The sequence below is a fragment of the Microcaecilia unicolor genome, chromosome 3 (assembly GCF_901765095.1).
Source record: "Microcaecilia unicolor chromosome 3, aMicUni1.1, whole genome shotgun sequence".
Lineage (NCBI taxonomy): Eukaryota > Metazoa > Chordata > Amphibia > Gymnophiona > Siphonopidae > Microcaecilia > Microcaecilia unicolor.
Window position 1 is genome coordinate 156,096,145 of NC_044033.1, and position 27,906 is coordinate 156,124,050.

Below are 27,906 nucleotides of genomic sequence, written 5' to 3' on the forward strand. Positions count from 1 at the left end.
CCTTCCCCCCACTGCGAGACTATATGTGGAGGTCTCTCGTTCAGCTTTGAGGGAACAGTACAGATCAGTGAGCCTAACTAGTGCTGGGCAAAATTTTTATAAAGGATAATATCACTGAATGCGTAGACAAACATGGTTTAATGGACAGAGTCAACGTGGATTCAGCCAAGGGAAGTTTTGCTTCACTAATTTGCTTATTTTCTTTAAATGCATGAATAAACATTTGGATAAAGGTGAGTCAGCTATTGTAGTGTATCTAGATTTTCAGAAAGCGTTTGACAAAGGGCCCAATGAACAGAACTTGTCGGGCCAGCAATGTGAGTTTTGGATTGGGTCCATCCGGTTTAGCAAGCACAGTATTCAGTGAGAGATGCACAAAGGGTTTCTGTGGGCTTCTCCATCCCACTTCACATACACTCACTGTTCCCTACATCATGAACTGATTCCCTGTGAACAATACAAACCTTCCCCTCCAAACTCAGCAAGGCCCCATCACATTAATGGTGGCACAAGTGACCTCTCCATCCAACCTATGTAAGCTTCCCAAGTCTTATGAAATTGCATCAGTCTATTCCTGCGAAGGGCTGTAAGTTTAGACATAAGGTATACAAAGTTTACCTTGCTTTGAACCTGAAGGCGTGAAGGTACCTCCTGCTGCTTCCAAGCTGAAGCTAACAGCAAGCGCCCAGCAGTGAATATATAATGAGCCAGTCAGCGGTCTTGCACACACATTTCACTGGGCCCGAAGTGGAGTAAGCAGCTAGCACTAGTTGGATTTACTCGGGCTCCCAGTATCTCTGATACGCAACCTGCTATTGCTCCCCAATACAACTGTGTTTTAGGGTAAGACCACCAAATATGCATGGAAGTGCCTTGACCCCTGCATTTACGCCAACACCTATCAGACCCACCCCCATAGATAGCTTTCAGGCGTACCGGGGTGAGATGCCAATGGTACAGCAATTTATAACCATTCACTATGATACTACTAGACACAGATATTCTCAGTAGATTTTTGTATATCGCTTCCCGTTCAGAGTATTGGGTGCCTAGGTTGTCCTCCCATTGTTTCACATATTTTAGAGGAGGAGGCAGCTTTTCTAGTAGGGCTCTATAAAACTGATATGCATCCCCTACCACTGCTCCCTTCCATTGCCTGTTCAAGTGGTGTAATCGTAAGCTGCAACTCCCCTGCAACAACGCTGTATAAAATCTATCAATTGCCAGTATGGGAAGGTGCCCCTTCGACCCAACCCATTTTCCTCCTGTAGCTCTGAAAAATCTACCTGTACCCCCTCCTCCTAGACTTGCCCCAGTGTACATAGACCTTGACCTCCCCAGAGTGTATAGGTACGGTCCTCCTTTCCCGGGGTAAACCCCTCAGCAAAGCGTTTGGGGGTAGCTATAAAATAAGTTTGACCCGGGAGGAGCCGATTGTGTATCGTGTGCCATAGTTTTAAGGGCCTGGGTTGATTATAGGATTAGTAGTGCGCATAAGCTTGCTAAAATGCAGAGCCGAGAGCCAGGGCAAAACCCACAGCACAATTCCTTCGAAATAGGATTGTTCCACTCTGACCCAGCCGATCACATTGCGAATTCACCAAATACTTAAGTTGAGCAGCTTGATAATATGCTCTAAAATTGGACACCCCCATCCCCCCAATGCTGAAAAAGCATCTGTCTCTGCACTCTAGGTGGCTTCCCCTGCCAACTGAAGTGGAAAATACATCTATGCAGTTTCCTGAAGAACTGGTTGGGTACTGGAATGAGCGGGGAGGCAAATAAGTATAAGAGCTTGGGAAGCAATACCATCTTGGCGGCATATACTCTGCCTAACCAAGAAATATACAAACCATGCCATCTATCTAAATCTTCCCATAATTTTCTTAATAGCCCCGGATAGTTAGCAGGGAACAGTCCCTTCAGTGTAGGCGTTAAATTGACCCCTAGATATCTAATCGATTTGACCACCCAACTGTAAGCAAAACACCTTTGTAATTGTCCCAGCTCTGACTCAACCACCGTAAGGTTAAGCACCTCCGCTTTAGATTTATTAATCTTAAATCCTGACACCAGCCCAAATAAGTCCAAGCACCTCCGCTTTAGATTTATTAATCTTAAATCCTGACACCAGCCCAAATAAGTCCAAGCCCCTCCTGCTGGTAGGGATTCCATGGGATTCGAAAGCGTAAACAGAACATCATCTGTGAACAAAAGAATCTTGTTCTGCACTCACCCGCATCGGATACCTCCAATCTGGTCCGACATACTGACCAACAGGGCCAAAGGTTCCATCGCCAAGGCAAACAAAACTGGAGAAAGCGCACAGCCCTGCCTAGTACCTTGGGCCAGCTCAGAACTCTGTATAGTCATGTTGATCCGCAAGCTCGCGAGGGATTGAGTGTACAGGGTCAGGACCCAGGCTAAAAACCACCCAGTAATGCCCACTTCTTTCAAAACCCTGGAAGAGAGATGACCAAGAAACTCTATCAAATTCCTTTTCTGCATCTATACTGATAATCACTGCAGGTGTGGGTCTCTGATGAGCCTGCCAGATTATATGGTAAACCCACCTTATGTTATCAAATGTCTGACAGCCGTGGATAAAGCCCAATTGATTATCCCATACCAAATTGGGCATATAACGCTGTAATCTACTGGCTAGTATTTTGGTGAAAATTGTATAGTCTACCCCTAGTAGGGAAAATGGGCGGTAGGATCCACACTCAATGGGATTCTTCCCAGGCTTGGAATCAAGGTCACCCCGGCCAGTCGCCAAGAGAGTTGGAGCACTGATCTCTCCGTGAAAAAATGTAACAATCGAACCAGCGGGCCCACCAGGTGACCCTTAAATAGTTTATAAAATTTAGAGGTGAAGCCATCTAAGCCTGGAGCCTTCCCCTGGGGTAGGTCTCTAATAGCCCAGTCAACCTCTTTTTCCGTTATGGGTTTTGAGAGCTGATCTGCCTCTGCCGAAATCAACCCTGGCAACTCCAATCACGCAAAGAACTGCTCTAGCTCCTCGGAAGTTGCTTCCCACTCCAGCCGATACCGCTGGCGATAAAACTGCACAAAAACCTCTTTGATCCTCTCTGAGGAGCACTGCTCATCACCCGACTAATCACGTATCTTAAAAATCATATTACGTTGTGTTCTCATACTCAGTTTATGGGCTAACAATCTTCCAGCTCTGTTAGCCCCTTCAAAATATTCCTGATACAAAGCAAGCAATTTCTCATTAATAGCAGCTAAATCAAGCTCCCTAATTTCAGTTCTAAGCTTATCAATCCAGGGTAACAATGATGCCCCATCCCCTCCACATTTATGTGCTTGTTCTAGAGTAGATAAGTGGTGTAGTATGGCTGAGTGCCTTGGAACCCGTTCTCTATGGCATTTGGCTTCTAGGGCAATCGACTTCCCCCGCATAACTGCTTTTAGACATTCCCAAAAAGTCTCAGGAGAGACCTCCGGGTTATTAAATTCAAAATATTCTTTTAAATCTATTTACACCTGCTGTGCATGCATGGGGTCCCGCAGTAGTGCCTCTGGGATCTGCCACACCCTACTCTTCTGACAACTCTCATTTCGTCAGTCAATAGGACCGGTGCATGATCTGACCAGGTCATCGCCTCAATAGAGACAGCCTGCACCTGTGCTACCAGCTCCTTGCCTACCAGCCACATATCAATGCGAGAGTAGGAATCATGAACCCTCGAGGGAATGTATAATCTCTTTCATTAGGGTGATAAAATCTCCAAACATCCACCAGATCCCAGTGTGACAACAAATTAAGCAACTGCTTCCTGTCTGCTCGTCCATAACCCACCACCTTGGCCATATTATCCCGTGTCACATTCATGGTCATATTAAAGTACCCCCCCTCCCCCCACACACACACACTAATAGCTGACCCTCAGCTTTTTCCAGGAGAATTTTGCCTAGTGACCCCCAAACATGACCTTGCTCCACATTGGGAGCATATATATTTAGCAGGGCATAAAGCTGCCGCTCAATCTCCACTTTAAGAAGCAAGTACCTCCCCTCCTTATCTCTAAGCACCTCATATATCATAGGGGATAGGGAGTTGGCAAGTAATATGCACACCCCATTAGTTTTGGATTTCACTCTATTAGAGGCAAACAGTATTTTAGAATATTGTTGACAAAGGAGAGACTCATGCTTCAGCAGGAGATATGTTTTCTGAATGAAGCCTATATCTATCTGCAATCTCTCCGCCTCTTTGAAAAGGAGCTGTCTCTTACTTAGAGCATTAAGGCCCCTAACATTAAAAGACAAACGTTTTAACATTGCAAAATCTATAACCTATCAAATCGTAAATTTCCACATCTTCAGAGACACCACCCCAGCCCTGACCACTACCCTGACATACATCTCCAATCATACTATTCACCATACTGACCCCTTCCAACACATCACACAACCCCCTCAACCCCAACCCCCCTACCACCCCCCTTCTCCTTCACCCACCCTATGGTCAATAGGCCTAAGAGAGAAAAAGGATGCCATCCCCTGATCCCCTCCCTCATCACTTTCTCCACATGCCATATGTCACCCATTGAGTAGACCAAGTCCAACATATCTTGTATTAAAGGGGAAAAACCCCCAGGGAGGTTCAGAGTGTATATGGTCAACAGTTCTCCAGCCCACACTCAAACAAGGCCTCCACGATATGTAGATCCTCACGAGGATGTACTCTCGGCAGAACCAGCTGAGATGTTCAGGCCAGCTATGTTGCCTGGGAAGGACTGCGATGTTGATTCTTCTGGTCGCCTCTCTGCCACTTCATATTAGCTGAGGGATGACTCCTTCCTCCGCAGTGGATTTTGCTGTGTCATCCCACAATATTTTAGCGTCTTTGAGGAGTGCTATCGCTTCAGAGGGTTGGGCAAGTTTGACTTGATTATTAAGTAACCCAAAAGAAAGGCCGAAAGGGTATAGGCAGCGATATTCATTATTATGATCCACTAGGCATTGCGTGATAGGGCGAAAGTCCCTCTGCCTGCGTAGAGTAATGGCTAAAACATCCGCAAAATGTTTCACTTTGGCCCCATGCCATGTAATGTGGCCCACTTTCCTCAACACCTGGAGAATCTGTGCTTTAACAGGAAATTTCAAGAAACATGCAATAATATCCTGGGGTCTGGCCACCAGCTTAGGCCCCAGACCTCTATGGACTCTTTCAAATTCCACCATAGGTAATTCCCTCATCGGGGATGCCACACTGAGGAACTGTTGGCAAACCTGCAACATAAGGGCAGCCGGGTCCTGTTCTTGCAGCTCCTCAGGGATTCCCCGTGCACGTAGATTATTTCGTCTCGTTCTGTTTTGACCATCTTCTATGTAAGTCCAAAGTTCCTCATAGTTATTATCCAGTGCATCAGCTTGTTTGCCCAAAGCAACCAAGTCCTGATAGTGCTAAATTACTCGCTCTTCAAATGTATCCAAGTGCTGGCCTACGTTATCTGTTTTTTTTATGGAGAGTTGTAACATCTGCTCGAAGATCTTGTTTAAGGCTCTCCATGGTCTCCTTTAACTCCATCATCAGCGATTGCAAGTTAGGCTGGTCTGGTGCTGCTTGCCTCGTGTTCAGCTGATTACCCTCTCGCGTTGCAGCCATGATCTCACTGCGTGGTGAGGAAGGAGCTGGCCCCATCTTAGCAGCCCCACGATCTGCCGCGCTCTGTGCTTGAAAAGCAAAGGATTTCAGGTCCACCTGCGACCAGAGACACTGCCTGTAGCCATCCAAGGTTATCGTCTTTGCCCATTTCTGACTCGGTTGCCCATAAAATTGCTTATTTCTCGGTCTTGGAGGAGCTCTCCGTTTAAGCTGCCATCAACTGGATTGTGTCATTCTGTGGGCTTTTTAACATTCACTGCCGCAGACAACAGGAATATCATGGTAATTTATTTAAATGAGCTGCTCAATATTCAAATGTACATTCTGAGGGATGCACAGCTGTTACAAGCGATGCACAGAAAGGCCCTCCTTCCTTTACCAGGGGAAATTTTACAGGAGGTCAGGAGCTGTCATAGTGGTCATTTGCAGAGGCAGTGTGATCATCAGAGGTGATGCAGCTTTCCTTCCTTGTCTGTGGACTTCTCTTCTCCCAGCAGAGCCCCAACCGCATGTTCATGCCTCCTGTAGCTCTGGCATTCAATAGTATCTGTAAAGGAGAGTGGCTATGGGTGTTGTTTCAAGGGGACAAGAGGAGGAATCATACGACTTGAATGGGCTGCCAGACAGCTTCAGAATTACTGGAAAAAGTGTGGCCAGCGTTCTTTTTTTTTTTCTTTCTCATGGAATGGACCTTCCAGGAGGATTGAACACACCCGCTGTTTGCTGGTGTGTGGGACTGGTGACTGCATGGTGTTGTACTATCACTGACCATGAGATCTGCTGTCTGACCTCACAGGCACAGATTTCAATCTTCCTCCATAGGAACTCCAGTCCAAATTCGTCTTTTATTTTAACTCAATGACGGGTGTTTTTTGTGGTGAACAGTTTTCAATGTTGTACATCTTAATAAACAAGATGATAAGCGTGAATTATGCTGGTGTTTTGTGTCAATCACTTTATATACGGCTTTCTTACACGCCAGTTAGTTGCGAGTGTTAAAGCCGTATGTAATGAGATTGTTCTGGGCATATGCATAACAGCCACGCTTACTGATTGACCACTATGCGCATGCACTGGTGCTTTCCCAACCCAAGCTGCATGGTAAAAGTCTGTGCAGCTCATATTCATGAGATTTTTTTTTTCTGTGAGAATTGCTCGTTCTCAGAGGACAAGCAGGCTTGCATATTCTCAAGTGGATAGATGCCGATCCATGTCGCTCAGTTCAGCATTTACGCCAGAGTAAAAAAGAGCTTGGTGAAGCAAAAGCCGCACTCCACAGTGCTTGCGCGAGTACCTTCCCGCCTATCGCATGAATGCGGTCTTCTCACTTCTTTTCTGTGTGAGAAGAAAGTGCGTCTTTTCGGTCCTCTCCTCAATTGCCCGCTTCTAAAGAGCTTTGAGTGCTTTTCGGCTATTTTCTTTCCTACTTTTATTGTAGATTTTTTATTTTCTCCATTTAAAACCTGTCCTTTATTTTCTTAGTGACTTTTGCCCGGGTTTAAGTTTTCTTTCTTGTTCAACGTCATGGGCCGTTTTTAGGCCCTGACTCCAGTTGGGTTCCTCCCTTCTTTTTTTTTGTCTTTGCCCATTTTAGGCACCATCGATTCGTTTAATTTGGCCAACGAGGTTTTCCCGTCCATGTCCACGAAGACTCCCAGTGGCTTCAAGCACTGTACCCGGTGCAGTCGAACGATCTTGGGAAAGGACGTGTCTGCAGTGTCTTTGGCCTGACCATAGCCCTGCTAACTGTTTTCTCTGTCTTCGCTTGAAGAAAAGGACCAGGTTTCCGGAGAGGCTCAATGAGAGAAGATTTTTGGAGCGAAGTCCGGTTCCTCGATGTCGGCATCCCCATTGAGGTCGGAGGCATCGGCATCAATGTTGAGCATCGCACCGACTTTGAGACCTTTAGACACCGGGAGCAGTGAGGCATCACGTGGGTCTCCACCTGTTTTGAGGCCGCCTGCTGTGCAGGCCTCCCGGGACAGTCCATCGTTGGACCCGACCCTGAGGCGGCGTGAAGATTCCACGTTGTCCTCGTAGACAGCGAGGAGTCAGGATGAGATGCTTTGGGTGAATGCCAAGAAGCATTATCATCGGTCACCCTCGACACATGGTGCCAGGAGTTCTGGGGCGTCGAAGAATTCTGCACCCGAGACGTGTCGGTGCCGGGAAGACCGCTGTCCCTCCATACAGGATGTGCCGATGCGCCTGTCTCCAAGCAGCCGAGATCCAGCTCCCTTATCGACCCCAGTGATTCTCCAACCTGCACCTCAGCTGGCACCCCAGGTTTTCTCAGTGTCGGCCCTCGACGGCCCTGATCTGCTGGATGGCATCATGCAGTGACGTGCATCCATATTGGAGGTGCTTGCGCCTGCCATACCTTCTGTTGCTGCCTCGCCTGGTCTTCAGCCTGTGGTGTGGCTTCCGACGCCAACGCAGCTTGTGGCCCTTGTCGACTGCCACTTGAGTCTGCACTCTCTTGACGTCGGTGGAGGAAGCTTCACCGTAGTCAAGACGGGAGCTGGCATCGAGGCAGGTTCGATCTTGGATGTCCCATAGGGGGATACTGTCCGATACTGAGGAGGAGCACTCTTGGGAGTCAGAGGAAGATCCCAGATACTTTTCCTCAGATGAGTCTTACGGTATCCCCTGAACCCTCTCCACCACCTGAAAGGATATGGTCTCCACCGGAGAGCCTTTCATTCCCATTTTTTTTTTAAGGAAATGGCTGATGTCATTCCATTTCCTTTAGAGGTGAAGGATGAGCCCAGGGCTGAGATGCTCGAGGTCCTGGCTTACACATCTCCTAAGGAAGCTGTGACTGCACCTTTCCACAAGGTACTTAAGAAAGTCCTCATTAGGAACTGGGCGTCCCCTCTGTCGGTCCCTGTCGTGCCCAAGAAGATTGACACCCAGTATCAGATCCACAGTAAACCTGGGTCTGTATGGCCTCAGTTGTATCATGATTCCTTGGTGGTGGAATCCGCTTTCAAAAGAGCCAGTAGTACTACGGACTATGCCTCGGCACATTTAGGGCAAGAAGTTAGAACCCTGGATTCTTTTGGGAGGAAGATATACCAGGCTTCAATGCTGATCTCCAGTATACAGTCTTACCAGTTCTTCATGAGTGTTTACTTGCGAAATTCGGTAAGACAGCTGTCAGATTTGGTTGATACGCTCCCTCTGGAGCAGGCCGAGCCTTTTCGCCAGTTGGTCAAGCAGCAGAAGGCGTGTCACAAGTTCATGGCCAGGGGCACTTACGACACTTTTGAGGTGGCATCCAGGATATCTGCTCAAAGTATATCAATGTTCAGTCTCTCATGGCTGCGTGTTTGAGTTGGAATATTCTGTTCAGCAGAGGTTGCCAGATGCCCCTTGCTGGGGGATAACCTTTTTAAAGAGAAGGTTGAGGAGGTCACTGACCAAATCAAGAAATGCACTAATGCCATCTCTTCTGTCTCCTGCTGGACACCTTATGCATCCACCTCCTCACCTAGGATGTTTTTTGGCAAGCCATGGAGCGGTCCCTACTACTCTTCTAGGCGTAGGTACACTCCTTTGGCTTGCCAGCCTACTCAGGCACAGCCTCAGCGAGCTTGATCATTGTGGCTATCCTAAAAATCTGACTGGGGTGCCTCCAGGACCAGGTTTGGAAACCACTGCTCTAATAGCTTCCTTCACCTTACTTTTTAACCATGCCAGCTGTGATTTGTCCTTCCTTCCTCCTTTTTTAATACATGGAATATAACTGACCTGGTCTTCCAGGATGGTATTTTTGTACAACATCCACGCCTGATGTAAATTTTTGATCTTCGCAGCTGCTCCTCTAAATTATTTTTCCACCGTTCTTCTCATTTTATCATAGTCTCTTTTTTGAAAGTTTAATGCTAACGTATTGGATTTCCTGTGTGTACTTAGTCCACAGCTGATATCGATCTGATTATATTATGATCACTGTTATCAAGCAGCCCCAGCACCATTACCTCATGCACCAGATCATACGCTCCACTAAGAATAAGGTTTAGAATTTTTCCTCCTCTTGTTGGCTCTTATACCAACTGCTCCATAAAGCAGTCCTTGATTTCATCAAGGAATTTTACCTCCCTAGTATGCCCTGATGTTACATTTACCCAGTCAATATCAGGGTAACTGAACTTGCCCAATCAAAAGGAAACTCTGGAATGAGGGGGCATAAAATGAAGGTGAAAAGGGACCAGCCTAAGGAGTAACTTGAGGAAGTACTTCTTCACAGAAAGAATGGTGAATTTGTGGAAAGGCCTCTTGGTGGAGATGGTGAAGACAAAGACTGTATCTGAGTTGAAGCAAGCTTGATAGGATCTCTAAGGGAGAGGAAGGATAGTAGATGACATGGATGGTCTTTATCTGCCTTCATGATTCTCTGTTTTTATAGCTAAATATGGAACCCCCTGTCATGCCCCTCACCTTGCCGGTAATGGCACTCCCTCCGTCGGTGTAGAGCCGGGGTTCCCTTCACAGCATCTCTGCCCTGCCTCCTTGCTCCATGGGGGTTGGATCCCCGTGACTGGTGTTCTGGTTGTCCATCTCTCAGCCCTTAACCTATGGGCTCTCTGCCCTGCCTTTTTGCTCCATGAGGATTGGATCCCCCTGACTGGTGGCCTAGTTGTCCATCTCTCAGCCCTTAACCTATGGGCTCTCTCTTGCCTCCTCTGCTCTTTCCCTATTGGATGCCTGGCTGCTTCCCTTACTCTCCTTCTTAGCTGTTTCTAGTGAATGCCTGATGTCAGCACTATTTTTGTGGAACCTTTTCCTGCCTCAATGCTTCGGCTTCTACTTTGGTAGGTGTGACTTGCTCTGTAGTTTGCTTCTTCTCTACTTTGTCCCTTTTTGCTGACTTTGCCTGTACCTGGATTACTCTCTTGCCTGCTGCCTGCCTATTGATTTTGCCTGCACCTGGATTACTCTCTTGCCTGCTGCCTGCCTATTGATTTTGCCTGCACCTGGATTACTCTCTTGCCTGTTGACTTTGCCTGTACCTGGATCAGTCTCTTGCCTGCTTGGCCGATACGTTCACCACCCCACTTCCAGCTTCGTCTCATAAGTCCTGCAGGCTGCCCACACCTAGGGCCTGAACCTCTGGGGAACGGCAGTCAGCGGAGGTGAAACCTGGGATTGTGCGGCTGCCAAGCAGAACCTGGTCCGAGTACCGGGCTCAGCGCTCTACTTGGTACAGGAACTCACAAGTCTGACACCCCCTCCCTGCATACACACTGATTGTCCTTTCATACAGTCTGAAATAATTTTTCTATTTTTATCTCTTCTCAGTTTGAGTTGTACATTTTGAAGATTGATGTATACTTCTAGCGAGTGGTCAAGGTGTATCTTCTATCTAATTTGCATAGTCCCAAGCTGGGACCCTGCTTTTCTAGAAATTGTTCAAGTGTGTTTTTTTAGCTGGTATTGAGGTGTATTTTCAAAGCACTTAGACTTACACAGTTCCATAGGTTACTATGGGGCTCATTTTCAAAGCTCTTAGACTTAAAAATTCCATAGTAACCTATGAAATTTGGAAGTCAAAGTGCTTTGGAAATGAGTACCTGTGTAACTTTGCAAGTCTAAGTGCTTTGAAAATGAGCCTCATAGTGGATTGGACATTCATCACACATGCTTTCATCAAGAAGCATGTTTTCTTGTTCCCAGGCCAGCATGATTTCTATCTTTGCTCACTAGCAAGTTTTCCTTTGGAATAGTGTTTGTACTATTAGCATAAAGAGTGTTTTGTGAAAACTTCCTGTTCCTTACAAGAGGGTTCTTGCTTACTTTTGCACATGCTAGTGCTTCAGAGCACTCTGCCTACAAGTCACTGTTACATAAAGCAAATGACCAGGCATACTTGTTGAAGGTTTTGTTAAGGGGAGACAAAAGAGATTGTATGACAAGAGGCGGCATGAGCCTTTCTGGCCCATTCTGTGAGCTGAATGCAGTGGGCAGAACTTGCTGCCATATTGAGTGACCTCCAAACATTTGCTATTGAAAACAGTAGCAAACTTGTGAGGTTTATAATTGCTTTAGTAAATCTCCTTGGTTTTGTATTCTTTGTTAGGAGGGGATTGGGAAGGGGGATGGTTTGGTAAGTTTTCGATGGGTTTGTGAAGGGGGAAAGGGTTATATTCAAAATGTTTTTTTGTCAGTGCTTCAGAGCTTGCTTTGTTATTTGCAGTGCTGTATTGTGGGTTTCAGTGCTGTGTTATGAACTAGATTCTATATATCGCGTCTAAAAATTCAGTGCTGAAATGAGTTTCGCCTAAGCGCATTCTAAAAAGTACACCTTAATTTAGACATACTTTAAAGTGCATGGAAATTTAAGCTTATTCTATATAGAATACATCAAGTGCTGGTCCGCATGACTAAATTTAGTCGTGGGCAGTTACGTCAAGTAAAGCCTGGTGTACATGCCAATGCTTATATTACGTGCACACCGGGTATATTCTATAACTTCGCACATAGATATTAGAATCACCAATGATCCGCCCATTACAAGCTAAGAGTTTTAAGTGATTGTCACTGGTGACTGCTGCAGATTCTCTTGAAAGAGTGAGGTGTGCAATGGCCCATTACCTTTGTGACAGCTGAGATCGATACACGAGTTGCTTCTGGATTGCAGAGTAACTGAATCTCTCTTCTTTCAGGAATTAAGAGATATGTTGCAGGTGCCATGGGTCCAACAAATCGAACACTCTCTGTGTCCCCATCTGTGGAAAGACCAGACTACAGGAATATTAGTGAGTACCTCTAATCTCACTGGCCAAGAGATATATTATCACTGGTATTCTCAGTATATAAGTGTAGTAAATGGCATAAAAAGTAAACAAAATGCTGGAGTTTGGACTCCAGAATGAAGTCCTGAATCTTAGCTGTCATTGAGAGTACCCTAGCCAGTCTGGTTTTCATTTTTTATATTTTCATACATGAACTTGTTTTTATGTTCAAGGTATTTACTGGGCATTGTGGATAGCTGGAAAATTATGGCTGCATTTTAATTGCAGTTAACTCTGAGATTAATATATTAATCATTAGTCACAATTTAAAACAATCACATTGCAGGTCTGCTGTCTCCTCCAAACATCTGTTCTGCTCTCTTCCATTTGGAATCCTAGTTCTCTGCGCAATCCATCATATTTTCACCTATCTGTGATTCAACATTGCCTTCTCCTCCCCCACCAGTCTACATTAAAGGTTGTTTTCTGTTGATTCTCACCAGTGCCAGTGTTGTACATATGTTGCCTATAGCCTGATCTGAGGTTTTCTCTCTGACCCATCCACCCAGAGAGAAACGGGAAGTGATGTCAGAGGAGTCAGGATAGGCCAGAGGGAAAACTTCAAAGCAGGCCATAGGCAGCATATATTCAATGCCGCTACTTTTGGGGTTTAACAGAAGACTACCTTTAAGGCAAACCAGCTGTGGGTGGGAGAGGATATTGAGAGGGGGAGCAGACACTGAATCCCAGGTGGGGGAGGGGAGTTAGCTGCAGACCCACAAGCAGAACTGGAGGGGCCACTGATGGAAGCTATGACCAAGGCAGTGAGCTCCAGCAGCCACGAGAAGAGCTTGATGCTGCTCACCACCAAATGTGTGTTGCTGCTCATGGGGGCGGAGTGGAGAGAGGGAGAGATGCTAGACAATGGGAGGGAGGGAAGGGAAGATAGAGGGAGAGAGAGTGCACCCCAGGATAGAGACCTGGGGGAAGAGGAGCGGAAGAGAAAGGGAGAGATATTGGATGTGTTGTGGGATGGAGGAAGATTCATTCCTTTAGGGAAGGGAAGGGGGTTGGAATTTGATGTACTGCCTTTCTGTGGTTACAATCAAAGTGGTTTATATATTATATAGAAGTACTTATTTTGTACCTGGGACAATGGAGAGTTAAGTGACTTGCCCAGAGTCACAAGGAGATGCAGTGGGAAATACATACATACCTTTCAATTGTGTGATTAATTGTGATTAAATATTTTAATTGAAATGCAGCCCTATAAACCAAACAAGTTAGGGTGCTTTTGAAGATTAGGTTAAGAACCATTGCCTTGGACCAGGCCCCATTAATGTGTGAATCACAAAGGTATGTCTTGAGGTAATATGTGGTATGGTAGTACTTTACTCTTATTACCTATTTCCCCCATTTCTAGATACATACTTTTTTTCAGTTGTTTGAAGATCTGGCTCAAGCCCTGGTTAGATCTGGAACAATTGCTAGGGTTGGAAGAGGTCTCGGGAAAGAAATCCAAAACATTTTAAAAATGATTTGCTCAAAAAATATATGATATTTCTGATTAGTAGATTACTTTAATTCTGTTAATGTCTGCAAGGTCTTAAGGAATCCATTCTGTTTCATAGCATTTGATGAACTTGTGGATGCTTATGGGGAGCAAGCCAGAGGTCTTCTAGATGGTGGTGTTGATATCTTGTTAGTGGAAACCGTTTTTGATACAGCCAATTCAAAGGTAAGAAATATTAGTAAGCATGGCATCGGATTAAACATTTCCAAATAACCAGAAGATTTTTTAAGAGGAGAACCATTAGTCACCAACATGAAAATTCCTCAGTCCATATACCAACAGGTCTAAATAAGGTCTCATTACAAACTGTTTTCTTCCCCAAAACATTTCTTAAACAGATTATTAACAAATGCATAAATTTCTTTAAGAAACAAATGCATTTTTTTGTGAAAAAGGGAGGCCTTCAGTGTGCTGAGCTGTACCCATGGCATCACTGCATAGACAATTATGTCTGGAAAAACCAACTGTTTGTCAGTATTAGCATATATACATCATCGGTCACTCCCTTATAACCACAGTGTGTAACACTTTTTTTTTTGTCTATTAGATTGTAAGCTCTTTGAGCAGGGACTGTCTTTCTTCTATGTTTGTGCAGCGCTGCGTATGCCTTGTAGCGCTATAGAAATGCTAAATAGTAGTAGTAGTAGTAACACAACTTATAAAGTGTCCAAAATATGTGCAATTAAAAATCTGCCCATAAAATACTAAATATAGGGCCTGATATTTGGCCAGTGACAGGCCTGTAGTGGTGTTAAACCTGGATGTTTGATGCTGGGCCGTTTCCAGTGACTGGCATTGAGTATCCGGGGTTATTTTAACCGCTGAAAAGTTAAGCTGATATTCAGTGTTAACCTGTTAACTTTTTAGGGTTAAAGATAGGCCTGCTATTTATGCAGTCTGATTTAACCACCGAATATCCGTGCTGAATATCCGTGCCTAACCAGTTGTATCGTGTAATATAGCCAGTTAGTGTCTAGCTGCTAATTGTGACTACTTAACGGAGATAACCGGTTATCTCCCACTGAATATTCGTGGTTAGACACTGTTATGCTTTTTAACTGGTTAGCAGCCATGTCTACCCAGTTAAATAGCTTTGAATGTCAGGTGGACAATGTCCAAAAACACGTTACACATAATAGCTGTAATCCACTTAAAGACTTATGTGAGCTAGACGCGGTCGTCTGTGGCTTCGGTCTGACGAGGTACTCCGTTTTGTTCTCTTCCTCAGAGACTCTTTATTGGCTCCAGCTGCCACACTCAATCACATTTTGCAAAATGGAGTAAGTAAAGGGGGCCAGCTCGTCAGACAGAAGCCACAGCCTACTGCATCTAGCTCGGATAAGTCTTTTACAGCTACTATGTGAAAAGTGCTTTTGGACACTATATTCAGTATTTTATATTGTAGGCAGATTTTTAATTGTACATGTTTTGGACACTTTGTTGTGTTACACACTGTGGTTATAAGGGCGTGACCAATGATGTATATATGCTAATATTGACAAGTAGAGTTGGGTTTTCTAGACATATTTGTCTATGCAGTTGTGCCGTGGGTACGGCTCAGTATGCTGAAGACCTTGTTTGTTAAAGAAATGTATTTGTTAATAATTTGTTTAAGAAGTATTTTTGGAAAGAAAACTGTATTGGATTAACATAACACCTATAACAAGCTTAGATATTGGCTGATAGGTGAATTTGGTTAGGATTCCTTTGGCAAAGAAGCACGCAAATGGGAATATGGTTAGATGTATGTGGCAACATGAAAATTGTGATTATAATAAATTGGCAGCTACTACTTCATCATCACTCCAGACTTGTCCAGATATGTGGGTATATGCCCTCCTGCCAAGCAGATGCAGACTGAGCACTACAGGTTCAGTGCCTTTGACCCTGTAAAGGGTTTTTTTGCAGTCCACAACCAGCCAGTATTTCATTTCTTTTTTTTTTTTTCATTATAAGCTTTTCACAATCCAACCAAGAGTAAACACACAGAAAAGCTGAATGAATAAAGTATAAATCTTATATCAGGAAGAAAAGATGCATTAGGAAGTGAGAGGGACCCTTGCCTCTATACCAAAGAAAGGGAAGGGGACTTGATATACCACGTGCTGTGCTTTTTGCAACTACATTCAAAGTGGTTTACAGTATATACACAAGGAGCTGCAGTGGGAATTGAACCCAGTTCTCCAGGATCAAAGTCAAACCACTAGGCTACATCTCTACTCCCTCACTGAGGTTGCAGTTTAGCACAACGGCTGGTGGCGCTAACCTGCCATGTCAGACACTGAATCAGAGTGGTGGGGTTCAGGCCGGGAGGTGGTTAAATGCTCTGGAGCAGAGAGCCCCAAGGGAAGAGGTCTCCAGGAGTGAGATCTCAAGTGCAGAGATCTGGAGGGAGGCTCCAAGTGAAGGAATTCTCCCTAAAGTGATGATTGGGAAGCAGTACCTTTGGTAGAGTCCCTGGAAAATAAGGAGTGGCCCTAGGTGAGAGGTATACACGCTGTAGAAACCCAGGTATTGCATGAGAAGAAACAGAAGACTTTAAATGTAAAGGAGTGCCTTTTTTTGTGAAGACCTAGGTACTGAGTGTCCCAGTTGCATCCAGGCCTGGATTTATGTATGAGTAACTGGAACTGTACTGAAGAAGATAGAACTAATGATAGAGAAGGAAGTAAATGTTAATGTGTTGTTGCCCAAGGTGGAAGTGAGTCTCTAACAGGCATAGACTGTCTTTTTTTTCTTTGACTTTATACTGCCCTTTGCCTGTGTCTCTGAGGTCCTGCAGCCAGCCGCAAGCCACATTATCACAGTAACATAGTAGGTGATGACAGATAAAGTCCTGCACAGTCCATCCAGTGTGCCTAATAAGATAAACTCATAGCATGTTTTGCAATACAACATATATACTCTTGATCTGTCCTTGCCCAGCACTGGATATATTTCTCAACTACTGGAGTTGCTGTCAAAGTCCACTCTAGCCCATCCAGATGTGTCTAGCCATAATCAGGGCACAGACCGAAGAAGTCTGCCTGGAATTGGCTTTATTTCCCAATTACTGAGATTAAGCTCGGCTGTGGATTACAGCCTATACTGAATTCTCCTTTTCCTCCTCGAAATATAAAAACACATTGACACTTTTTTTTTGTCTGAGATTTGTGGATTTATATTAAGTACAGGTCCTTGGGAGACTGCTAAGCATCAATTTTAGTGGGACTGATTCTTTGTGTTTTTGTGAAACTTTCTAAGGATTATATCCCTTTGGTTACCTTTCAGGATTCTCACTGTGATGAATTACTGAAAGAGATATCCCCATCCCCACCAGTACTGGCCTTCCGACAACCACCCAACTTAAAACACAAGCTAATCAGAAGTAAACTTCCATCACAGACTGAAAAGGAATAGAAGGGCACACGTCCCTGTAATTTATCCAGTTGCAAACTATGCCAAAATATTTCACAGGACCCCACAGTTACCCACAAAGGAAAGATATTCAACATAAAGGGATCTTTCACTTGCTCATCTTCCAATGTGGTATATATATCATTCAGTGTAAAAAATGTAAAGAAGGATGCTATATTGGAGAAACAGGCCAGATGCTTAAGACAAGATTCAATTTACATAGACATCACATGAACAATACTGGTGCCAGTAGGGTTCCCACGCCTGTTGGTCAACATTATACAGGACCAGGACACTGTACCAGTGACTTCACAGTGAGAATCCTGAAAGGTAACTTTAAAACCATACAAGAACGTAAGACCTTTGAAGTCAGAATGATTGAATATTTTAACACCCAACAGAAAGGACTTAACAAGGATCTGGGGTTCCTAGCCCATTATAAACCATAAAGCTGTATTTCTCTGTTGATCACCCCACCCCTCAATTATCCACACCCATCCTGTTAGAATATCAATGATATGCTTTGATGTTCCCATGCATTCCTCCCACCCTGTCAGACTGTCATAGTAATGCTTGAATGTTTTCACTTATATACACTGTCAGCTAGCACATTTGCTTATTTCCGATCTGAGGAAGAAGGGCAACCTTCGAAAGCTAATCAAGAAATGTATTAAGTTATGTCCAATAAAAAAGGTATCATCTTATTTTCTTTTCCATGTTTTATTTTATTTGATTTTTATTGATAACCTTAAGAGTGGACTAACACGGCTACCACACTCCTCTACTTAAGCTGAATCCGCTTCTGAATGGAATTTAGATTCTATCCAGAGTCTTGCCATTGTATAGGGTGATCAATGAGATGACTGATGCAGAGTGGCAGATATAGGATTCTGGACTCAGAGTAAGTTGGTATCGAGTTGTCTGCATGAGGTTCTTGTTCTTAAGGGTGCTATTTCGTCTAATATGTGTTTACATCTTTTGTCCCATTCTGAAAGGTAGTGTATGGAATCAGTTTATGTTGTCCAGTCGTTATTGTATATCTGTTTCCAGAATGTTTCCGTGTCTTTTTGGCCTCTTGTGGTGTAGGATGTGTGTTCTCATATGTGGGGAGAACCTTTTTTCCGCCATTTTAGGGATAGGTTTAATTTGTAATGGTCGGTCCATGGTGTTTCTGTCCAGTTAGTTTCTGTTATTATTAGGTTCTTGTCCGTGGGCAATTTATATGAGATAAGGTCGAGTGTGTGACCTTTTGCATGAGTTGATTGCATATTTGGCCGTTTCAGATCACATAGATGAAGGAAGTCCATACATTTTCATGCATTGGTAGAGTTTGGGTCTTCTAGGTGGAGGTTAATGTCTCCTAATACTAGTACATTGGAGTTGGGTACGCAAGTATTTGATATGAAGTCCATGAAGTTTGACTGGCTTTCATTCCAGTTGCCTGGTGGTCTGTAAAACAGGAAACAGTTTAGGTGGTCGAGCAGTGTTTTGTGTTGAATTCTAATTGAGGCTATTTCGAGTTGGATTGTTATGGATTTGCCTGTGGTTTTGACGGTGAAATGGGATCGGTATATAAGCGCTTTGCCTCCACCTCTCTTTTCCTTTCTAGTCCAATGAGTGATTTTATATCCTGGAGGGCATAGATTTAGGATGATTGGGTCCTCTTGATTATGGATCCAGGTTTCAGTGATAAAGAGTAGGTCAAGTTTTGCTGACACGATCCAGTCTGTTGTTGTTGTTGTTTTGTTCACTACAGATCTGGCATTAACATAGCCTACTTGAATATTGTGGTGTGGGTCTTCTGTGTTCGGTTTTAAGTGGACTTTTTCAGTTGTCGTTTCATAGTTTGTGAGGGTTTTTAAAGGTCTTTTTTCCCTTCTGTTGAGGGTGTCCGTTTGTTTGTGGTCATCCTTCGTTTTGGTGGTCGTCGGTGCGGTGCAGTGTGGTGTATCTGTTTGGTCTTAGGTGGTTGTGCAGTATGGGTATTGTGTTCATTTCTGCGAGTGGGGTGGTGAATGTTAGGTGGATTAGCGATAGGGAGTAGATTATTAGGAGTACTGTGATGGTGTTCATTGTGATTTCGGTTCGTTTGGCATGTGTTACGGTGTGGTACGCTTGTGCTGCTCCTTTCCTGCAGTCCCGGTCTAGCGGTCCGCTGGTCGGCGTTCTTCGTAATATTCAGCAGGGCTAGGTGGCATCACGGGTTTTAAGTTTGGTCTTTGGTGTCTCTTATCTGTTTGATGTCTTTGGAGCACTTATGTCAGATGTTCCCTGGACGCAGAGACTCTGTAATTCTGGGTGCTGTGGTGATGGTTCTGTTTTTCAAACCCAAAGGTGAAATCTTAAGGGTGGTGAAACAACTAGGCATAAACTGTGTTGTTCTTGACTTAGCTTGTTTAGGACTGCTTTGGGTGCTGTGGAACCTTATTTCTGCTGTACTTAGACTGGGAAGAAGGGCAATCCTCGGACGCCTTCAGCACCAGCAGATACCCAAAGTCTCCCCACTTTCTGATGTTTCCTTCACTGGGTAGTCGCCTTAGGTCTGACTCACTGTCCTTTGTACTTGGGTGTGGATACTCGGGGTCGCTCTCCAGGTGGTAACAGTTCGCTCGCAGATCAGCGGTTGGCGACTGGTCTGGTCTGGAACACGTGACAGCGTGGTCTGATCGCAAGTTGTCCAGGCCCCTCGCTTCACACCCCAAAAGTCGCCATTAGAGAAGGGCATACTCTTGGGTTTTCTTCTCTTCTGTCTGACACCTTCTTGGAGTTGCCCTGCTAATTTCCTCTAAAGGCAGTGAAGGTGGTCAGATCAACCCTGGACAAATTCATACAGCTAGGGGTGGATACCTTGGTCCCCTGGGAGGAGTAGGGGAAGGACAGATATTCCATTTACTTTGTAGTTCCAAAAAAAGTGGCATTTTTCAACCAATTCTGGATCTCAAACAGGTAAACAGACCATTGCTGGTTTCTTCCTTTTGAATGGAAATGCTCACGTTGGTTATTGTGGCAATCTGTAAGGGGGAGTTTTTAATTTCTCTTAATCTGTTCGCACATTGATATTCATTTGGACAGAAGCAGTTCCTCCTTTTTGCAGTCCCGGGACAACATTTTCAATTGAGAGCGTTCCTGTTTGGTTTAGTCACTGTACCAGGAACATTCTCCAAGGTGATGGTAGTGACAGCAGCCATGATGTGGAAATCAGAAGTATTAACACACCCGTACTTGGATGATTGGTTGATTCAAGTAAAATCTTATGAGAGCATGGAGGCCACTGTGCGGGTGGTCCATTTTCTGCAGTAGTTGGAACACAACCAAGAGCAAGCTGAATCCTTCTCAGATGATAGAGTATCTAGGAGCACATTTGGAAATGCATCAGGGCAGCATATTTCTCCCAGAGGGGAGGATGCAGAAGCTACAATCTCAGGTCAGGAATCTCTGTGGATAGTTGAGGCCCACAGCCTAGGACTATCTCGATTATGATATCCATGGTGGTGGTGATAGAACTGGTGCTGTGGGCTAAAGTTCACATGTGACCTTCGCAGGAGGCCATTTTGTTTTGCTGGTCTTTTAAAGTGAAGGGCAGTCTGTTATGGTGGCTGTGCTTGGTCAATCTGATGTGATTAATGTATCCAGAGGTGCTGGACTGGATCCTGGTGATAACAGATAATAGTTTGGTTGTGGCCTTATTGCCTAGGCAAAGGGGCTCAGGGACATTAGTTGGAGATGGAGGCAACATGGTTGTTCAGCTGCTTGTAGATGAGAGCCATATGTCTGGCCCTTCTGGCCTTCCAACCACTAGTTCAAGGCAAGGTTCTGCACATGCTATCTGACAATGCAACAGCAGTGGCATATGTTAGTCAGCAGGGTGGCACCAAGAGTTGTCAGTTGTCAGAAGAAGTGCAGGTGCTCATGTCCTGTGCAGAATAGGACCTAAGTCTGACTCTTAGAGCAGGTGGCCAGAGTGGACAACAGGAGGCTACCTGAGCAGACACATTTTGGATCCAGTAGAGTGGAATTGGTAGAAGAGGCCTTCTGGATCATTGTATGGTGTTTCGGGAAGGCTGGTAGTGAGCTTGATGGCAGTTACCAAGAATGAATAACTGTGGAACCTTGGAAGTTGCAGGAGGGAGCGTCTTTTGGAAAGCATTCACTGTCAAGACTCTTGAGGCTTGTTAACTTGAGGCCTCAATATCTTGGAGTATAACCTTGGCACACCAATCACCCGAAGTCTCTATTATTTTTGTGAAGTCTCTTTTATTGAATAAATCACAGATAATTTACTCACAGACAGATGTTCAGAGGTGCTGCTCCAGGACAGAGAGACTCCTTAATCTGAGAGTTGTTGGGGGTGGAGATCTGAGTAGAGGTAGCAATATTGCAGAGGGGGAAGGATAGTCGAACAGGTAGAAATGATTAAATGCTGGGTGACTTGAATGTGAGAGAACTCATTAGGGAGGAGATATTTTCAAGGTAAAAAAACAGGTTCGTTACAGGGAGTTTCAGCAGGACAGAGCTGTCTGGAATAAGACATGCTCCATGTCTCTGGCTAGATGGTGGTGGAATTGCCTCATGGCTGAAAGGACAAAGAGATGTTGAGGCTTCACACAGGCTCAGGGAGGAGCAGATAGAGACCAGCAGGGACAGAGCCTGCCATGGGGTAGCAAGGGGTGGTCCTAGAGGACGGCTCTCGATTGGGGGAAAGGTCATGCCTGGCTGACCTCCCAGGACAGAGATAGTGAGGATGACCAGGAAATGATAGCAGGAAGACAAAAGAGCCAAGCTTGGCAGAGAGAGGAGGTCTGGGCAGCCTCACAACCAGTGGTAACAATTCTTGCACAGCCAAGCAAGTGTGGTTGCACTACCTGTGAACTACGGGGCATTGCTCATGTATCTTTGCAGTGAGAAACTGCAGCAATGATAGTCCTTAGAACTGAGAATAACAGTAAAAGCGTTACACACATTTTAGGATCACGTTATAAACTAGTGCGAGGCTGTCGGAGGACAGAACATTCACTCTTTGGTGTAACTGTGGCTGAAAAGTGGGGTGTTGTACGTTTCTACCAAGGCACTTGATAGACCGAGTTATATGTAAGAGTAAACTAATGTTTAGTGGAGTGGCCTGAGAACCTGGGGAACTGTGTTTGATTCCCACTGCACTCTTCGTGACCCTGTGCAAGTCGCTTAACCATTCATTGACCCAAGCACAAAAACTTAGATTGTGAGCCTGCTAGGGATTGATAAAAGTACACTTGTTTGGTAGGAGGATTTTGGAGTTGCAAACTCTCCTTTTGAGAGCCCTTCCTGATGAGTTCCTGTAAAAAGGTGTGCTGCGTCCACTTCCTTCCTTTTAACCTAAGGTGGTTTCTCCCTTCCACATTAATCAGTCAATATGCTTTCAATGTTTGTAGAGGAAGGGGATATGACAGAGGCAAATGTAGTTTAGAAGAGCTTTACATTGTGGGTGCTGAATAAAATTAGGTCTGCCACCTCTGTTTGGGCAGCGGAAGCCATGGGCTTTCTACTATCCTGAAAAGGATTGCAAGCTCCCTCTAAATACATAATTACCCCAACCTTGTATCTGCTCATGACAGTTTTACACAGTCTGGGCAGTATCAAATTCAGTAATTAGAAAGAAACCCAGTATTCAGTAGAAATAATAAGATAGTTTATTAGCATAAACATCTTACCCAAGGGCAGTACAGGCAATCAGGTATTCACATGGTAGAACAGCACTTCTCGACAGATGACATGTGCCTTCAAAGGTTACTGGCTTCTTCTCCCTCTGCACTGCTTAGGTAGCAGACCTTTTATACTTTTTTTTGTCCTATAGATCCCTATGAACATTTTACTTTCCCACCTGCACTTTCGTCATAATTGGCACATACATCCAATTATGACCAAGTTCTAACTTCAGAGAGTTTGCTTATCTCTCATCCAATTAGGACCAAGTTTCAACTTTCTTCTCTCTCCAAGCTTTGCTCATCCTTAAATTTAACTTTTCTGCACCTGGCCTTATCTTTGCCCAATTATTTCTTATAGTTTCTCCGCATGCCTATGTCCAGCTGTACACAACTCTTGCCAACTTTGTAACTCTGCCAAGCTTAATCAGGCTGTCACATTTCTTCAGTGAAGTATCAGGACTGAGAGATGCTATGATTTTACAGGCCTACTTTGCTTTAGGAAGCCTGAACCTGTTTTTCACTGTATTCAATTTGTGACAATTATTTACAGTGCTCAGACCAATTTTTTGTGTTTGGCGGAGCTAGAAAAGGAGAAGCGACTTCTAAGGCCATGATGTCTATGGATTAAGGAAGCTATAGAGTCTGTGTACATTATGCCTGCATCCCTTAAAGCACATTCTATGAGGGTGCAAGTGACATCAGGCAAAACGTAGCCTGATTCTGCCGCAGGACATTTGTAGGGAAGTTACATAGTCATCGTTGCATTTCTTTGTGAGGCACTATTGGTTGCATGTACAGGCGAATCAAGATATGGTCTTTTGGGGCTAGTGTCCCGAGGGCAGTCTTGTCTGGAGCCCTCTCTTGTTGATTACTGCATTGTGTTGCCGACACATCTGGACTGGTCTTGTGGACAATAAGGAAGGAGAAATTAGGGCTTACCTGCTAATCTTCTTTCTTTGAGTCCCTCCAGACTACTCCAGAAGAGGTTGAAAGGGTTCGAAAGTAGAAGGGGGGGGGGGGGGAGATTAGGTCTAGCTAGATCAGGCTCTCCAGTCTGCAAAATGTCTTCAGTTCTGAGCGTTCTAATTGTTGTTTTATTCCATACTATGTAAACCGCACTGAGCCTGCTACCGAGCGGGAAAGAGCGAGGTATAAATGCAACAAATAAATTTCTCAGTTCTTTCTTTCCCCTGGTTCCGGTGGAGATTAGTTACATCTGTGCTTTGTTAAAAGAAATACTGGCTGCTTGTGGATTGCATAAGATCCTTTGTAGGGTGAAAGGCATTGAACTACTAGTTCAATCTCCATCTGTAGGCAAGAGAGTGTATACCCACATGTCTGGACTGCTCTGGAGGGACTTGAGGAAAGAAAATTACTAGCAAATAAGCCCTAATTTCTCCTTGCCTTGCTTCAGGGACTGTAAAGCATCTGATAAAGCTGTCAGGTGCCAAGTTATTGAAGACAAGAAAATAGTTCTTCAATTAGCACCTTGATTTGTGGAAACCTACTGATATGGAATATTGTAGAAACATAGTACAACCAGGTCCATAAAGGGATTAGGCAGATCTGTGGGCAACCATTCACAGACTACTTAACATAAAAGTCATAGGTATCTATTTATTTTCTTTTTATTTACAATATTTATAAGCCACAAATTCAATCAAGACAATTTTATGTGGCATAAAATAACATATTCATAAAAAACTAAAGATGTCATCTTAGTTTGTTTGCCTGAACCATGGCTGCTGGAAAGCAATAGGGTTTGACTGGGGGTGGATAGAGTCATACATGCTATTTTTTTCTATATTTGTGTCTTTTAATGTTACTCATTGTTTACCACAGTTAGACAAGATTTTGGGCCAAATGGACCATTGATCTGATTCATTTTGGCATGTTTTAAGTTATTATTTCTGGGTCCCTTTTGTAAATAACAGCAGAGATTATACTAATGATTGTCCATCTTAGCTTTTAAAACCACATGCTTAAAAAAAGAATGAAATGGAATTCTTATTGGACTTCTAAAGATTAAATTATGGAAGTGAAAGAGAAGGGTGTGTACAGATAGTAAAATAGTAAGCTGATTATGTGGTAGGAAGAAAATTACAGTAGTCCAACTGGGATAAAACTAGGAAACACAGCAATCACCAAAACAAATAAAGAGGAATTTAAAAAATTTCAATGGTTTGAAATAATGCAAAGCATAATGAAAGGACATTAGGTCAGATCTTGGAAACAGCCTACCCACTTGTCACCACACTTGTGGCTTCTCCATTCAACTAAATCCATCTGCTACAGATAAAGGCCATTTAAGTCAAACTGGAAAAGATACAAAAACTATAATCTTTTTCGTTAAACAGGTTTTAGTTCACGCTGGTCTGCACCTTTGCGCCATTCAGCCTCTCAAGCAGGAAGACCCACCTCTGCTCTGGCTTCTCTGTTTTTAGAGCTGTAGATTCCTCCTCTGGGTCTCACCCCAGACCTGTTTGGATGATCTTAATTGACTGCTTATGTGCTCAGCCCTCCCTTTCCAGTTCCCTGCCTTTCTCTCCAGGAATTGATTTTACAGTTAGGGTTTATTCCATGCCCTTTTCTTTGCTTTTCTGTTCAGGGGCTGATTTTATGTTTCTAGTTCTCATCCTTGCCTTTTCTGGAGCTAATTGCCAGTATGCAAAGAGAAACCTCTGTTTATTAAGCTGTGTTATGGCAATAATCTGCATTAATTTGTCAATAATGCAGCTTAAATCTGCACTTTTTACTGTAAAGCACCTGTTGTTATGCAAAATGTATAATGTAACTTTGATAGATTTTGCAAGCTGCCTTATTCATTCAAAGTTAATAACACCTCAAGAGAGGTTAACTCCTCTCCTCATCGCTCCCCTTGGGAGCATTGGGGCCACTAACACATGGTCTGATACTCCCAGAGAGCTTAAAGAGCTGGTGCTTAGTGAAAAATAGCACACTGCCAAACTCTGATCCTCCAATCTGTTGTTAAAATGAATATTCTGACCCTCTTGAACTCCAGCTCCTGATCCCTTTCTTATAAATTATAGCATGCTCTCCATTTACCCTCCCCATCTCGTGTAGCCCTCTTGCATGCTTTAGTTATCCCTGGGGTCTGGTGGGGGGCAGTAGCAATTCCTGGTTGCTCCTGCCCTATTAGCTCCCTCTTCCAATATAGTGCCACCTGAGCCCTTAGTAGTAGTCTTGTGTAATTATCACTAGCAGTCAGGCTATCAGGTAAGTGAGGTACCATGGGTTAGTGAATCCAACAGTAAATCTTTTTGTAGTGAAATAGCACACCAGTGCACTGTTTTACTGTGGCTTAGTAAATAGACCCCTATATGTGAGGAGGTGGTGTGAGTTCAAGGCTTTGGGGACAGGCCCTGAGTTTCAGAACCTTTTTACTGATGTGAAGTTATTTTTATGGACATATTCTGTTTTTGGTGGCGTTTTTATTAGCTTGTCAGTACGTTTTACTAACAGTTGGCACCCCTATTCAAAATGCAAGGAATAAGTTGACCTCACAAATTTAAATTGTTGTTATTGCTACTTGTTCTTCATCCACATCCGTGCCTATAACATAAGCATAATTTTTGTTATTTTTTTAAACATTTTAAACAGGCAGCTCTCTTTGCTATTCAGCAACTCTTCGAAGAACATTATGAACCAAGACCGATATTTGTAAGTAGAATATATTCCCTTCTACAGTTTGTTTTGTAATTTTCTGAAGCCTCTTATTTGTGTTTTCTGTGTGTCTTGATTTAATGGTAAGTTATAAGGGAGTGGCCCTGCTCCATGGGTGTATCTGTACAGCACTGGGTACATCTACTAGGGCTACAGAAATAATAAAAGGTAGTTATAATTGCAGTTTCTGACTAGGTTAGGATACTGTTGTGGTTTATCCACTCATTTATTAAGCGTTTGATATATAACCTAATTTGGCATGTGGGTCAAGGTAGTTTGCAAAGATAAAAATTGAAAAAGAATGCCAAAAGTGAGTAGGAAAGAAAAAGTCATACATTCAGACAAAGGGCACAAGAAAAGTGTGGCACCAAGTGAGCCCTGTGATTCAAATCCTACTTGCCAATTGTACTGCTGCTCCCCTGAAGGCCACGCTAAAAAACAAATTTTAGGGGAATTTTAAATTTTGAAAAAAATTTGTTTGTTGTACAATTTACTGTACCTCTTAACTAAAAATAATAGATCACAGTGGTTTACAAAATATCATAACCACCCCCCCCCCCCAAAAAAAAAAAAAAAAGAATAGAAAAGAACTCCATTACAAATAGGATAGTATCCATTCATTCCAAGAAGTACAGCACAAAATAAACTCTCTCATTCATCAAACCAAGAAAGTACCTCATGAAGGACTCCAGAGGAAATTTGAAAGTCATGGGATAAGAGAGAGTCTTCTATTATGGATTAAAAAATGATTAAAAGATAGAAAACAGAGTAGGGTTAAATGGTCAGTATTCTCAATGGAGAAGGATAGATAGGTGGGGCTCTGCAGGGGTCCATGTTGGGACTGCTGCTTTTTAACATATTTATAAATGATCTAGATATGGGAATAACTAGTGAAGTAATTAAATTTGCCAACAACACAATGTTATTCAAATTTGGGAAATCACAAGAGGATTGTGAAAAACTGCAAGACGACTTTACAATACTGGGAGACTGGGCGTCTAAATGGCAGATGACATTTAATGTGAGCAAGTGCAAAGCGATGCATGTGGGAAAGAGGAACCCGAACTATAGCTATGTGGTGCAATTTTCCGCATTAGGAGTCACCAACCAGGATCTATGAGTCATCGTTGATGATACTTTGAAACCTTTTGCTCAGTGTACTGTGGTGGCAAAGAAAGCAAATAGAATGTTTGCCTT

The 27,906-nt window shown here is 43.7% G+C and overlaps 1 protein-coding gene across 1 annotated transcript in view; it reads left to right on the plus strand.

Moving 5' to 3' along the window:
- MTR (5-methyltetrahydrofolate-homocysteine methyltransferase) overlaps positions 1 to 27,906 on the plus strand; it is a 345,546-nt gene that overhangs the window by 57,270 nt on the left and 260,370 nt on the right. The window contains 3 exon segments of the mRNA XM_030196515.1: positions 12,307 to 12,399; positions 14,007 to 14,113; positions 26,647 to 26,706. Coding sequence (XP_030052375.1) covers positions 12,307 to 12,399; positions 14,007 to 14,113; positions 26,647 to 26,706 — 260 coding nt within the window.